Source organism: Lycorma delicatula, chromosome 3, assembly GCF_047948215.1.
Source record: "Lycorma delicatula isolate Av1 chromosome 3, ASM4794821v1, whole genome shotgun sequence".
Taxonomy (NCBI): domain Eukaryota; kingdom Metazoa; phylum Arthropoda; class Insecta; order Hemiptera; family Fulgoridae; genus Lycorma; species Lycorma delicatula.
In genome coordinates this window covers 215,840,115-215,857,401 of record NC_134457.1, presented here as the reverse complement: position 1 = coordinate 215,857,401, position 17,287 = coordinate 215,840,115, and the positions used below count along the sequence as shown (strand labels likewise).

Genomic DNA, 17,287 nt, shown 5'->3' with positions numbered 1-17,287 from the left:
GCCTTGAAGATTGAGATTAACACCGTTAAAAAATTTATGTAGGTCTGACAAATACGGAATATAATTCTTTTATGTAATGAGTTGTCTCACAATTCTCTTTGTTTTCCAGGAACTTTATTACAGAGTCAAACAGATTGTAAAATCGAGTCAGACACTTCTGTGTGAAACAACGTTGAAATCTTCATCATTGCAACGCAAAGCTGACTAAATAATCTGTTATTTAGCGAGTTGCTTCTGATTTTATTAAATGCTCTGATAACATATTGCGGTGATGTATGCAGCCGTTCACTCAGGTTTCTCGCAACTAAATGTTGGCGGTAAATGGCGCAGTGTACAGCAAACACGTCTGGAACTTTATTTTTTTAAGTACGCCATGAAGTCTTTGTGACGCCCTCTCATAGCCGGAGCGCCATCAGTAGCAATGACGTAACTTATAGTTTCTATAATTTTTGCAAAATATATTTACTGATCGGTGCAGTGCGGTTTTTATTTAAAATAATGTCTTTTATATAACAGATTTTTTTGTTACGTAAGAGTAATCTGATGAAAGTCGAAAGGAAAAATTACTGATCTTTGAAAATTTATGATTATAAGAATAAGGAATTCGTAATGCTCCTTTTTATGGCATAATTTATGTTTAATTATTATTTATATATGTATTGTTCATGTTTATTGAACTACGAGGTCAGTAAATAAAGTAATGAGACAGGTTCAAAAAAGCACATTTATTTACGATGCTATACATGGACTCTATCATTTTCGAAACAGTTCTCTTGGAAAGCCACGCACGCTTCAAACGGTTTTCGCACGCTTCATAGCAGTGTTGGAACTCAGAAACCAGAATATCCTTCAGATAGTCGGTTACATTTTTAAAAAATGTTTTCTACTGTTCTAAAATGGTGTCGTTTGGGATGTTTTTAAAGTCGGGGACAGGAAAAAGTCGTAGGGACACAAGTCTGGTGAATAAGGTGGTTGAGGAACTACAGAAATGTTTTTCTTTGCCAAAAACTCATTAATTGAGAGTGCAGCATGACAAGGTGCATTGTCATGATGCAGCATCCAGTTGTCTTTGATGGCTGGTCTCATGCGGGCAATTCTTATTCACAGTCTTTCAAGAATTTCTCGGTAAACATATTGATTTACTGTCTGTCCTGCAGGCAAAAATTTCTTATGGACAGTGCCATTACTATCGAAGAAACAAATTAGCGTGGTTTTGATTTGCTCATTTTTGCTTTTTTAGGACGTGGTGAGTTTGAAGTGCTCCTTTCTCTGGCATTTTGTTTCTAGATCGTACTCAAATATCCAAGATTCATCACCTGTAAAAACATATTTTAGAAAATCAGGATCGGTTTCAATTCGCCCTAGAAGATCGCGGCACACTTCCACCCTGTTGTTTTTTTGTTCAACAATGAGGTTTTTAGGAACCAATTTTGCACAAACTTTTTTCAAGTCCAATTTGTTTGTCAAAATTTCATGGACTGTGGTCCGGTTCAAATTTAGTTCTGCAATAATTCTGATGATAGTTAATCGCCAGTCGTACCGTATCAAGTCTTTGATCGCTCAGCATTATCGTCACGTTTTGATGTTAACGGTCTTTCAGAACATGGATCGTCCGCAACTGATTCCCGACCGTCTGAAAATACTTTAAACCGCATAAAAACTTGGGCTCGTGACAAAGCATCATCTCTATACTACGCCCTTTTCAATTTTGAAAAAGTTTCAGTAGCATTCTCACCGAGTTTTAACACACGACTTGATTGCAAAACGTTGCTCATAATTAATATCACTCATTTTTGTAACGCAGAACAAAAACTCGTTACATGAAAAGTTTGTTTACGTCTCACGTGGTAACAGTAGACTAAAAATATTAATACCTAATATAAATCAGCTGTTCATATAACTATTAGTAACTTTACAGTGTTGCCACTTTGGCTGCCAAAAAAAACTAGTCTCATTACTTTATTTACAGACCTTGTATTACAGGTTTAAAAATCTTGCCAAACTCTTGCGAGACGGTTTTTTATTATTTTGTTTACTTTTACTTTTCGTTTATTTTATACTGTATTTTTAGTATCTTTGTTAGATGTGTAAACAATAGTTTTATTTAATTTCTTTGTTTTATTACTAATTTTAGAGCTTAATATTTATTGAGCCCGTACAGGTCATTATACCGATTACAATGCACTCTTTAATTTAATTGATACAGTGAATTTTAATCCTTCTTAGTTTAGTTTTTTTTTTTTTAAGATATACGTGCTGTGTTCTAACCGTTATAATTTACATAAATGTGAAACACCATTTATATATTTATGCGAGAAACATGTTTTACTATACTATTGTAGTTTTTGACATAACGTGTGTAAAATTCTTAGCGTGATTTGCAGTCAGATAAGTAAGAAAGAAGTTAGACATTCGTTAAGGACTTAAACCGTTTAATGAGATGTTGAAAAATCGGATCGGAGCAATTCAACAACACTTAACAAATAATTTCGTTGATGTAAAATTTAAAATAATAATTAATCCGAATTTAACCTTTTCCTTTGTAATCTGATGTATGTTTTACGATTAGATTTATTATTTTTTAAATAAAATTTATAACCTTTTTTTTCTGTTTCAGTTACCTAGCGTGGGATCAAGCGATGAACAGGTAACTTCATTTAAATAAGTATAAGTAATTTGTTATATTAAAAAATGTTACCTTGTTATGTTTTATTATTTGTGCTTTTTAATATTATATAGGCTAAATTCAATAATATTGCCTATGTTATCGCTATATATATTAATAATTGAAAGCTGACATCAACCTGATACTAAATGTACCAAAAAAGTCGATGCTTTCACTGATGAATATTCTCATTTTTTCATCGATATCAGTTGGATTATTTAGCAAGAAATCCATCTTATATTACTTAATCGGTCTGTCTTATCCCGTCTTCCCGTACTCTACACATTCGATTGAGATAGTGGACAGTGTTTATGGTGTTGAAGAATTCAATTGTTGCTAGAGGAAATCGCAATAGTACGTGTTACGACAATTCATAAGATTATTGTAAAAAGCGCAAGGTGTTCTTAAGGCATCTATGCATCAAGGTTCAGTTGTATAGTTTACGTAAGTTAGCTATACCATAATAACCCACCGGTTTGGTCTACTGGTGAACGCATCTTTCAAAATCAGCTGAGTTGGAAGTCGAGAGTTCCGGCGTTCAAGTCCTAGTAGAGTCAGTTATTTTTATACAGATTTGAATTTTAGGTCGTGGAACCGGTGTTCTTTGGTAGTTGGGTTTCAATTAACCACACACATCTCAGGAATGGTCGACCTGAGACTGTACAAGACTACACTTCATTCACACTCATACATATCATCCTAATTTATCCTCTGAAGTAATATCTGCACGGTAATTCCCGGAGGCTAAACAGGAAAAAGAAAAAAGCTATAACATAATAACCCTCCGGATTGGTCTAGTGGTAAACGTATCTTCCCAAATCAGCTGATTTGGAAGTCGAGAGTTCCAGCGTTCAAGTCCTAGTAGAGTCAGTTATTTTTATACGGATTTCAATTCTAGATCGTGGATACCGGTGTTTTTTGGTGGTTGGGTTTCAATTATCCATACATCTCAGGAATGGTCGAACTGAGACTGTACAAGACTACACTTAATTTACACTCACACATATCATTCTCATTTATCCTCTGAAGTAATACCAGAACGGTGATTCTCGGAGACTAAACAGGAGAAAGTAAGTAACCTATAACGTAACAAAATTTAATTATATTAATAAAATAATTCTATTGAAAATATTATATTTAATTTAGAGAAATAAGTAAAATGTTTAGTCGCTCGGATAAAACTTTTACGATAGCCTACACTTAATTCGGCGGTTAAAACTAATGAACCTTCCTCGTGGTATCCGGTTTAAAAATATACATCACTTCCCAAACTTCTTTGGGAATATTAATATTAATAATATATTAATATAATATAATCAGCTAACTGATATTAATAATAATCAGCTGACTTTACAGAACACTGTTCGAATCGAGTCGCATGTTTTGCATCCTGTTAAGTAACTTTTTATATAAATATAATAAAAGATTTTTTCTTATTAAATTAGAAAATTTAAATAATAAAATAAATAGCGATTTACGCTAATAAATCATTCGTAAGTTTCGAACACGATTTTAATGAAATAAATATCACGTTGAAACAATACACTTGTGTGTTTCCGCCGCGATAACCAACTTGTATGCCTCGACCATGTTTGCCTTTTAACACCGACACAAATCGTGATGTAATCGTAATATTGACCTTAGATGATTGAATTAAAATATTACGTGAATGTGCTTTTCCCTTGCACGTTTGCGTTATTAATTGACCAACAGTTCAGTCTTCTGCTGTCGATTATCTTGAAAGCTGTTCATAAAGAATTAAGTACGAATTACATTGTTTATTCGGGGTATCTGTCTTCTTAAATAAAGTAGAAAAAAGTAAAAAATGTCAGAAGACTAGTTTAATAATTGCTGTATATCTTGGCATCAACAACATTTTTACTTTCCCGGATACATAGTAATACTGTATGGCTGTACGATATAACTACGTACATTGAGGGAAATTATGCTAATCAGGTCAAATTTTGTTTATCGGAGCTTTTGCAGATCTTGACTTTTCATAATCTTATCTAACCAAAAAACACTTTTTTAGTATAGGAAAATTCCGGAAGGATGTACGTACATTTGAATGTATGTACTTCGGCCGGTTTTTTTTCTTGATATCTCCTGACTGCAGGGGCTGATTTTGATGAAATTTATTGATTTCTGTATATGGAACATTGAAGCCGTCTAATTTTGGATACAATTGGTCAAGGAGGCGGAAAGGTAGTACCTTACGGGTCTCATGTCTCAAAAGGTGGGTAAATATTTTCACAAGACTTAGCGCACGTTAGGTAGTTGAAATACCGGTTATCCGAGAATTATCTGAACAACTTTTATGTCTTATTAGAAAAAAAGTAATAATCTTATTAATGAACGGTCGGGCTCTCTTTAATAGGTAACTCGTAAAGTTTCCTTCAGCAAATACTAGATAGCGCTGTGATTGCATACGTAACCGCATAATCAGTCGCGATGAATCTACGGCTGAAAGCACGGTGCGTAGATAAATTTAAAGAAACGGGCACTGATGATTATAAGAAGGGTGCAGGTAGTTACTTATACGGTTTTGAATACCAGATCGTGGATACCGGTGTTCTTTGGTGGTTGGGTTTCAGTTATCCCCACGTCTCAGAATTGGTCGACCTGAGACTGTACAAGATTACATTTCATTTACATTCATAATGGTGATCGTAAAGTCGCGCAACCCAAATGACAACAAATTGTTTTTTTTAGAAAGCCTTTGTATTAATTTACAAAATAATATTAACATTTACTAAAGTGTTACTTTATAATAAGGTTTATAATAAGTGCTGGAAATGTCCACCATGATTTTCCAGTGCATGCATCAACGCGTTTTCTTACATTTTATGCGATTTTTTTCAGTGTAGCGACAATGATATTTGATATACAATCCTCAATATTTTGTTTAAGTACATCCAGTGCATGCGAGTTCTTTGAGTATACATTATCTTTCAAAAAGGCCCACAAATAAAAATCCGGGGGGACAGGTCCGGTGAACGAGGAGGCCGTAGACCACGTGAAATATCCGGTTATCGAAAAAATCACGAAGAAATTGCATACTACTGTTCGCCGTGTGTGCAGTTGCTCCGTCTTGTTGTAGCCGGCAATCATGTACATCAGCACGTATCAAAGCAATGAACTGCATGATTATTTCTTGATACCGTTTACCTGTGATGGTCACCGAAAAAAAGATAGGCCCGACAATTCTCCAACGAGATACACCACACCACACACCAATTTTCGCTAATGTAATGGCTGTTCATGGAACACGGTTCTCTGAAGACTATATTCTGTAATTTTGACTGTTAACATATCCGCCAAAATGAAACCAAGCATCATCGCTTAAAAAAAACCCTTATCTAGAACAGATATGTCATTTCGAATGAAACTTCTAAATCACGACGATACTCCATTCGTTTCTCCTTTTCTGGTTCTTTGAGCTGATGACTAAGGTTAATCCGGTACGGATGTAATTTTAGAACTTTAGTAGCCTTATGAAAACTTCCGTAAGATAGCCCAATCTGGTTAAAACGTTTTCGAAGAGAGTTTTTTTGGAGAACGAAGAAGTGATTTATTCTGCAGACTGTCGTCAATTAAAACGCTTGGACGGCCGGTACGCTTACGGTCATGCACATTACTTGTATACCGAAAACAATTAAATAAATAAATGACCTATAGTGTATTTGTTTGGCTCATTCGCATCTGGAAAACCATTTAAAAAATCTTCTTAAGACTTCGCGTACGATTTCGATTTCCAATAACTCATAACAACAAAGACGTGTTGTTCTTGCGTAAAAGACATTGCTGCTCGATCTAAACAAACTGCTTGGTGCCACGCCCACTGTTGGCCGGAGGCGTGATATAGCAGTGCTATCTTACATTACTTTGTCATACAAAAAATTACCACAATTAAAATATCTTTTACAAATTTATCTGTCATCCCTATAAAGCAAAAAAATTTGGGTTGCACGACTTTACGGTACCTCTATACATTTCATCCTCTGAAGTAATACCTTACGGTGGTTCTGGAGGCTAAATAGAAATAGAGAGAGAATGAGGCAGATCTAGAACATCAGATGAAAATTGTTGATCGTTTGTCAGTGTTTAGCTGGCAACCCTGGGAAGTTGACTGGGAGTGTAGCGCGCGAGTTAAATCTTCCGTGATCACAATGTTTTGAAGAAACAAATAAAATTGCGTTCTTAAAATACGTCAAATATTGCAGCACATTACATCACCACAAGATCTCTTTGCCGGAAAAGAATTTTCTGTGGAAATGATTGAAAGAGTTGAAAACGGATTTGTTGTCAACAAGGTGACTTGTTGTCACCTGTCTTGAAAAGTGAACGCTCAGAACGTTCGAATATGGGGATCAGAGAACCACATGTTACACTTTAAAGTATTAGAGATAGCCATTAACATAAAGTATTAGAGATAACATTAATAAAATTAATGTTTCGTGCGTACTGCTTCACAATCGTGTGGTCGGTCCTTTTTTTCTTTGCGGAAACGGTAGTTAACGGAAATTTTTATCTGAACTTGTTAGAAGGGGTTTGTTTATCCTCTGTTTGAAGAGTTACAACCCGAAATCGCATTCCAACAAAGTGGAGCGCCGCCACGTTGGGGATTATTAATGCGTGAATCCCTGGGGTGTAAGTCCCGCCACTACACCGGCGGCATCGCCCGAGATGGCCCTGTAGCCACAGCTTGCTCGAAGGGATACGGTCTTGTGCACCCGGTTTAGAATTACCCGGCCTCTCCCCTTTTCCAGCGCCACAAAATCAGGCTGTTGCTCCGCAAAAAAAATGTCCGGAAGCACCTCCTGTGACAAAAACCTTCGCTTTGACGTGCGGGGACCCCGATGTCGGTCATTATCCGACCGATGACAGCTTCTGTTTTTTCGGCCTTCGGAGACACCTCGTACCCGTAGCGTAGGAATGTGGGGTCTTTGTCTATACATACGTCTAGGTATTTCACTGCAAGAAATGGGTGGACGATCGTGCACCAGCTCTAAACGCGATCGGGATTAGCTTCCATCTGTAGTCGGGAAAGCTGCCGTCCGATATCCTGCAAGCGCAAGACGATTCTATTTAACGCTTCGTTCCCAATGTTCATGACTTGTTCGGTCCTGCTCCGACTTGGTCATCTCGAACAGAACCAACTCTTCAGCAAATCCAGTGACGATTACCCTTTCAGGAAACACGACGGACAAGACTTCTTCATAAGCGATGTTCCACAATGTTGGGCCTACAGTGAGCCTTGTAGAACACCGCAACTCATCGTGTTAATATTTAACGTTGAGTAAAAGTTCCCAAAAAGTAAATAAAAATACCCCTACTAAACGATAAAGAAAATTAAATTTATATCAAATTTATTTATTTATAGCGATTGAAATAAGTCCAACTATTTACTCCAATTTTTACACAGATGTTGCAGTCGATAAATCGAATTCAGCTTCAATTATGATGGTTTCTTTGAATCCGTCGGCAGAAATTTATCGGCAAAGTATAATGAAGAGTTTCTAGATGTATCTTCTGCAGATATAGAAGTTCAGATTTATTTCTAGCTATCGTAGCCGTATTTTACTATTAGAAAAACCAGTTTCTAAGCCGATGGCTAAGTTAAACGAGCTAAATTTTATTCGCCGTCAGCACTAGAACCGGGTGTTCAGCAAATTCTGAAGATGATAGAGATAAATCGTTTGTAAATAAATGCTAAAGTAACGTTTTGCCATAAAATTAACACGCGATTGAAAAATTTAAATCATGATTTGTACCTTTACATTAAAATTCAGTAACAAACGTAAGGTTATTAGCTTATTATTTTACCGATTATCTTTCGGTTACCGTTATTTGAGAACAAAGCGTTTTCGGCCTAGTGTTTATTAAGGACTGTGTTTCATAAGTTCATCAGTAGATGTTTCTAAAAAATTTCTGTTATTTCACGATACATTCTGCATAATTCCAAAAAACTGTTGGATGAAGCCGTTTCGTTGTTTATATAAATATTATATAAACCGATTACTTATTTTATTAACCTGAGCTTTTGTAGCTTGTGAAGCCATTTCTCTTTTATATAGTTATTTAATCGCTGTATAATTATATGAATGTTTGAGTGGTATATCTTGGTTTTAGAAGAAAATTAGAGAATCTTGGTGAGTTTTTAGTTATATTTGTAGAAAAAAAGCATCTGTAGTTTATTTTTATTTATTTGTTACTCTTTGTTGTGCTTGTAAAGAGTGACTGGAGTATAAGACAGCTGGAGTTAAATGCTACAAATCTAAACGTTGTTATACCGTATACCCGTAGGTGTTATAAGTAGATTTCATAAACCTATTGTAATGGGTACCATTATTCGACTTCCGGAAAATTTCGACATCTTCGCGTTTCACACCCCCTTCCCAGACTCCAAAACCACTGGCAGTTCAAAACTTTATGTATATATATTTTACTTTCAAATTGATACATGAAATATAACGACCCAAAATCTCGGTCGAGTTCGTTAATGGGCAAAATCGGACCATCGGGGATAGAAATTGGGGCAATTTGGAATATGGCAATTTGCTATAATTTTCTTATTAAGTAAAATATCGAATTCGTTTAAAGTTCCTATTATTCTTCATATAAGGGACTAAAACTTATCTAAGTAAAGTTTTTTGATATCACCAACCGTTGGCCCAGAAGGTGGAAAAAATTCGGTTTCGAAGACAAAAAAATCATACCTCTCTTAATAGGCACAATATTGAATCGGTTTAAAGTGGTCGTTAACTAACGACCACTTAAATGTTTAAAGAACTCTTTAAACATTACCTAAAACTTGTCTGAAACAATCTTTGGTATGACCAACTCTTACGGCAAGGGATAACCAAAATGTTACTGGAATTGTAAGAAGATTGTACTTGTGAAACATTTTTTCACCTGTAACCATTGTCGAATTGAGTAAATTTGAAGTTTTTCTTAATTTTAAGGTAGAAATCTTTTTTATCCTCTACGTAGCACCGGTGAAATCTACCTCGGTCTTTCGGCGTGCCGAAAGGGATTTTTAAAAATATTTTTGTACTTTTTAAATTATTATTCGCATCGCAATTTCTTTTTTAATCGCCAGATTTATTTAGTATAACGTTAACGCATTTATTTATGTCTTTACACCTTTAATTAAAACAAAATATCGCACGATATCATAAACGTTATTTTGATGTATTTGAACAAAAATTTAATCGCTTCAAAAAACGATTGAATTTATCTCTTGTCTATGTGATAATACTTGAAAATTATTACGTTCTGAACCTTTTCATTTTCGACAAAAAGTTTTTCATAACAACTTTCTAAATACACAAAAAAAATTACAAAATTTTATTGAACTCCTTTATTTAGGGGCGGTGGTGGTGCTACTGCTGTGAGAGGAACTGAAATACCTTACAGTTTGATAACGCTAATTAATTTTTTTTCTAAATTAGTTGATAAATTGAAATAGTTAAAAATATAATATATTGTTACTATTATTTACAAGCTGAAACAAATATCTATTATGAAAATAGTTTTCGAGTCCAATTCCTTGACATACAGCCCATCATTCCTATCTTCCACCCCGATAATAAGCAAACGAAGACTTTGCCTATGTTTATGTCCTCACTCTTACCCAGAACATGTTTACTTATTCGTTGTTTATTATGTTACTATTTTATTTTACTTTAATTTGAATTTTACGACTTTTATTTGTATATTATTATTTTTATTTTTTATTTTTTTCTAATTACAGTTACTACTTTCTTTCTTTCTCAATTTCTCTTAATTTTTTTCTGAATGTGTTATCTTTTCTGAAACAAGTGTAATTCTTTTTATCATTTTTATGCTTCAATTGAATATAATTTGTTATTAACCATTTCGGATTTTGTAAACTAATTTTAATTTTATTACAATACTTTATTTCTTTCTCTGCTATTATGGCATAAAATAAGTGAAGCTGCTGTAATTGGGAAAAATTTTGGGAACCCGATTATTTCATTACTGCAGAATTAAAGGAGAATATTTTTTTTATAAAAACGCATTTTGTGTAATTTAAAATACAATAACGTGGTATGTTTATTACTTTATGATTAATGTTCTTTTTCTTCGTCGTCGGAGGGGAAAGCTCTTCCAGCTGCCGCCTGCCCGCACAGAATGGGAGTGTTGCGGGCTCTCGTCGACTAAAACCCTTTCCCCTAGTACGATATGCCCCGATACCCGCCTTTCGGCATAAATCAGGGACTCCAATGGCCGGTTCAGATAGTCCTCGCCGTATTAACAGTAGCGACGGTCCCTGGGAACCCCAACTACCTCCCCGCCTAGGCAGTCTCATCCCCGACCATCATGGCAGCTATTATTGCAGACGCTCTTCTTCTGCCATAATTTCTCTGCTCGTGGCTGTTACCGCATTACAGTAGGTTTTACTCTCTAATAGTTTGCCCGTCAAGTTGGCAGCGCAAAGCCCACCGGTGTGATGTTAATACATCGTTGTCTCTCATCAACTCACCTGGCGCGCTCAAAGAAGGTGTGACTTACCGAATCGTCCAAATCATAGTAGTTGTACCCTGAATTTTCTCTTCTTTTCTTCGCTAGGTAAGCGTTGAAGGCTCCGAGGCCCATCAGGAGCTGGGTGAGCCGATGTTGATCTCCCCACGCCTACGACAGATCAATCTTCTCACACTCGGTGAGATGTGTCCAACGACCAGTAGCGGCATTATCCCACCTCTCTTGCCTCTGCCCAAGAAGAAGTTGGTCTGCTCCTTTCTTTTGCCCTACCACCTCTCCACAGACTCTCTTGTTTGGAGGTCCAAAGCCGAAGTCCCGGCAATCACGAAAACCGCCTCCCTCAAAAGCGGAGGCAATCCACAGCGCCATACTCCGCTTGACCCCATTGAGCGCTTTCTTGTATCTCTCGAAGTCTAGCGTATTTTCCCAGAACAGACTCGCATAACGAGCAATAGAACCGCGACTGTGGCCAGCGACTTCTATATTTTTTGTAAGCCTGGAGAGCGCCATAGTCGCCTTTCCGTTTTCTCTGTCGCGGTTAATGTCCTATTCATAAGGAAATGGTGTTCATAGGTTGGATCCTAACTGTGTTATTGGGCCTTGGGGATTTACTCGATTTAAAGAAGCTTAGTAGTTGTAGGATAGGTAAAAAGTTAAAATTATTGAATTTTATTGAAGTTACAATTTTATTAGAATTGTGTTTAACTTGCGTTCGTGTAAATACGACAGTATATCGGGGCACGGAAAACAAATTCTCAAAAAAAGCGGAAATGAGTTCCAGTCCTAAGTAGGGCAAACAATCCTAACGGTTCCTATTTAGGAGGAAAATTATTAATAAGCCTTTTAACTTTGTTAATTTTATCAGCTACTATCTACCGGTATATTATTATACTGCTTATTTATTATTTATTATTATACTGCTTATTTGTTACAAATTGAGAGGATTAGTACATATTGTATTTTTGTACTGTTAATAAAAGTATATGAAACCTCTTAACAGGTGTAGGATTACGTAAAAAAATTATTCTACTTCGAGTAGAACTTCGAGATACGGGACCCTTGGTGATCGTATCTCCTCCATCCCCACAGTCAAGTATAACTAAAATTAAATGACTGTAATGTTCCGCGTATAGAAATCATCGTGCTGAATTTCATTTGGTGTAGATATATTAAGTAAAAAGTAGGCCGATTTACACGCGTGCATTTTAGCTTATTTCAATGCTAAAATTATGCTTTTGGTTAGAGAAGATCATGAAAGTCAAGATCTACTAAAAAATTTGCAAATTTAGCAAAGTTAACCTGATAAACATAGTTTTCCTTAATATATATATGGTTAAACATATAGCAAACAGTATAACTATACTACCGGGAAAGTTAAATTGTTATTACGAATAAAGAAAAAGTTAAAGAAAAGATTCATTCGGGCTATGTTTTAGTATTAATACTCGTATATAACTCGTTCTTTCTTGATGTACTATTGAAAACGAGTGTGTGTGTATATATATATATATATATATATATATAGGTCAGTGATAATGAATGACTGGTCTTTGTTTCAAGTCATAAGGGATTAAAAGATAAATGAGTATTATATACATAAATTTTTTATATTTCTAAGGTGAAACAATGTAATCGGTGATTTCTAATATGAGTATTACAGATGTAGATGAATTTAGTATATTATTTTTTGTTACTATTATTATTAGCATTGTTGTCTAAAAAGATTATTAAATCTTAAATATCATTAAAGAGAGATATTTTTTAAAACAACAAATTAATCTCTTTAATTTTTTATACGTATATATATATGTATACATAATACATAAGTAGGCGTATTTATATGTATTTATGTATTGTAAGTACTTGTATATAAGTATGTGTGTGTGTTTTATACATTCTGTATGGGTGAAAAAATTAATAAATAATATATTAGAAACAACTCATGGTCTAGTGATGAACGCGTCTTCACAAATCAGCTGATTTCGAAGTCGAGAGTTCTAACGTTCAAATCCTAGTAAAGGGATTTACTAGATAAAGTTACCTTTATACGGATTTGAATACTAGATCGGGGATACCGGTGTTGTTTGGTGGTTGGATTTCAATTAACCACATATGTCAGAAATGGTCGACTTGAGACTGTACAAGACTTATTTTTTTTGCAATTTTTTGATTTTAAGTTTAATTTTTTAACAAAACTTTTTTACACTTCACTTACACTCATACATATCATCCTCTGAAGTAATACGTGATAGTCATTCCCGTAGACTAAACACAAAAAATAACAAAATTAAAATATATATATATATGTATAAATATATAAGAAACCATGAGGAAAAAAGTCATTTTCTTCATAATTTATCATTATTATATTATATCAATTTATAATATATTAATGAATGCGTGATAGAAGTACCTAATCGCCGTCGATCACCAAAGTAGTAATTACACATCTATAAACAGAAATTCCACATCTATAAACCACCTTCCATATACTGCTCTTGTCCTTTCAGTTGCCTCTTAAAACAGGCAGATCTCATGGGATTTATTGTACTACTTCTTCCACGAAGAACTGTCTTATTAATTTATTTATTCACGTGTAGATTTTTTGCCACATTATTTGTTTAGTTTATTATTCAGTTATAAAGTAAATTGTTATAATTTCAAAAATGTACAATTATTTTTCGGAGAAAAGACATAGAAAAAATTAAAATAGATTATTATAAAAATCGATGCGGATGACTCGTTTATATTAACGATCAATTTTTTATTTTATTTTTATTTTTACTTCCTTGTAAGAAGTAAAGGAAGTGTTGTGATGGGGAAAAATTTCGGTTTTCAGATTTCAACGGAAATATCCATTTTCACCATCCCTGAATTCAATTTGACTAGTTTCATTTTAGATATGTACGTACGTATGGATCTCGCATAACTCAAAAAAGATTAGCCATAGAATATTGAAATTTTAGATTTGGGGCTGTAGTAACATCTAACTGTGCATCTCCTCTTTTGACGGCAATCGACTGAACCAAAAGTGTCCAAAAAAGCCCAAAATCAAAATAAAATTTAGATTTTGTACTTTTTCTTAACTGCAGTAATAAGCCCTCATTGAGAGGTTTTCAACGATACAGCGTAAGTGGTACTTATTTTCATTGGTTGCAAAGTTATAGCCAAATGAAATCTTAATCGATGAAATATTTCGATCGTACAAGGAAAGGCACATCGGTTCGAATCAAACTACATTAACTTTTCTTTTTTAATTTGAGTATATTGATTTATTAATAATTATTGATGTCTGATAGCAAACAAATTAATTTTTTTTTTAAATTTAAATATATTGATTTATTTAATAAATAAATTAATATATTTATTAACCTCTGTTTGTAAACAAATGTGTATATGTAATTTAATAGGCGTACAAGGAAGTTATATGTTGTCCAAATCAGATTTTTTTTTTTAATTAATAAATTTGTCTATATTTTGTATTTAAAAACAAAAAATTGCGCATTTAAATTAAACTTTTAGAAACAACTAATCCTGCTTCATCTTTTGTACTGAATTAATTAAACAGTCAACTGATTTCCTTTTTTTTTTAATTAATAACTAATCCCCAGTTACATAATTTACCACACCCAGTTTTATAAATTTAAGTTAAATTATTCTTAAAAAAAAAAAAAAAAAATTAAGCTAACATTTTTTGTACCTTTGGCTCCGAAGACCTCACTAAAAAAGCAGAGGACTAACAGAATTGACGAAATAATTTTACGGTTAACAGTGACATTTTCTCTCTGATAATGTTATTAATAACCGGAAAATAAAACTTAATAATGATATTAGATAGCATGACATTTTTATACGGTTACACTGAGCTGATGGTTTGCCCCTATCTTTGTCAATCGAACTGTCTACTGGCTGTGTCAGGAATGGCGAGTGGGGTTTGTTATACTATCTAACCGGATGACATCGTCCGATTACTTAATAACATGATATATTTGTATATAAAAACTCAAACACAATAGACTAGTATAATGCAATGACTATACTCATTACCGTTAATGTAGGCGGGTTGCGCGCGCAGCATACAGTCTCCGCCATAGATCTTAGTTCATACATATATATATATATATATATATATATATTCTCTCGGACGGGGGTGTTAGAACTGTAAGCGATGTTTTGCGTACTGTGTAATTACTGTTGAGTTCGTAGCGTACACGTACACTGCACAGCGAAAGCACGGCACTGTTTTCGTAGTAACTTGTATACGGTCGCGCGGAGTAGGAGTCGGGTCATAGTGCGGTTGACAAGGCAAGTAGATCGCTACCGCCAGCCGTTGAGGAAAACTGCCGATTTAAACGGTAATGAATATAGTACACTAGACACAGCAGTCGGCGAGAGGATAGAATTTCAGCTCACGTTTTGTATAAAGCGGTAAAAGTTTCATGCTATTGGTTACCGGACATTTTTGATTTAGAAAATGCATTTATTTACCGGCATACGTCATGTTACTTGTTTAAGTGATTTGACAAGCGTTTAGCGTCGTATTTAATTTTTGATTTTCGGAATAAAAGAATTTTTGTAGTTTCTCTAGTAATTAATTTAACCGTTACACGATTATGATACGTACAACAAATATTTTTGTGTGACGACAAATTATAAAAAATGCCGGACACGTTTACTGGTAATCGAACCGAGGAACAAACTAATTAGATGTAAGCCGGCTGCTAATAATACGGTCAGGTATAGTAATTTAATTTGAAGATCTTGATTAACATTTTACAAAACGTGAACTTTTAAATGTATTGTTCTGATTTTATTAAAGGGAATATTAAATTTTTATAGAACGATTGGAAAATCAAGTTACTCGTTTAATTATTACGCAACGTAGATTAGAAAATTCAATCGTTGCAGGGTGTGGATGGATTGTTGGGCCGACAACTGGATTTTTGCTACTTACAATTTCCTGGCGTGGTACATTATGCCTGCCATCTACTCTACTATTACGTTAGCATTACTCAGACATCCTAGGTAGAATTACTGCGCCTCTATGCGATTTTTTTCCCTGTTTAGCCTCCGGTAACTACCGTTTAGATAATACTTCAGAGGATGAATGAGGATGATATGTATGAGTGTGAATGAAGTGTAGTCTTGTACATTCTCAGTTCGACCATACCTGAGATGTGTGGTTAATTGAAAACCCAACCAAAGAACACCGGTATCCACGATCTAGTATTCAAGTCCGTGTAAAAATAGCTGGCTTTACTAGAACTTGAACGCAGGAACTCTCGACTTCCAAATCAGCTGATTTGGGAAGACGCGTTCACCACTAGACCAACCCGGTGGGTTGCATCTATGCGATTAGATTTTTATTAATATTGACGAGTAATATCTCGGTCTACTCTCTGATCGTTAAGGACGACTCTCTGATCGTTTCGGAGTATTAGCAAGACATGTCCGCATTATTTGCGTTCGGCCTTATTCAATTTATTTGGGCGATGACATATGATTTTTTTACCGCTCATTTGCCCTAAAGTTTACTATTCATTATGAATTTGAGTAAATACATTAAATAAGATATATTAATAAATTTAAAAAAAATCTGATGTTGATACTACATGACTTCCTTGTACGCCTATTAAATTACATATACAATTTTTTGCTGCACTTCATTTAAACTTATTTCATTTGAATGTGGGATACGATCCTCCAATTCTTTGATGAAGGGGGCAGTTACACAATTGCTGAAATATTAGTTTTTATTAATATCAAATATTGATACGATTATTATTCCAACAATCTTACATGAAATATTGGGATAGAGTGAAAGTCTCTTTATTACTCGTATTATTACATCAGTATTATTCGTATCTTCGTGAGTTGCAGATTAACAAAATTTGCAGGTTTTTGGTGCGTCTTATAAGTAAAGGTTAATAATAAACTATTCTGTTTAGTGAACTCCTGTATACCGGTTACAAATGTTAATTTCGACCTTACACTGTAAGATATTCAATCTTTATTATTGGATTATTTTGTGAATAATAAAAAATGAAAAATAAACAATCATACAGGAAAAAGAAAGAAATACATCTCAAAAAAACGACAAGAGATGAATATGAA

General features: G+C 34.3%; 1 protein-coding gene across 1 annotated transcript in view; it reads left to right on the top strand.

Moving 5' to 3' along the window:
- LOC142321308 (uncharacterized) overlaps positions 1-2,665 on the top strand; it is a 283,695-nt gene extending 281,030 nt beyond the window's left edge. The window contains exon 4 of the mRNA XM_075359303.1: positions 2,618-2,665. Within this exon, the coding sequence (XP_075215418.1) occupies positions 2,618-2,665 (48 nt within the window). The remainder of the gene's footprint in view (positions 1-2,617) is intronic.
- Positions 2,666-17,287: the final 14,622 nt, after the last annotated feature.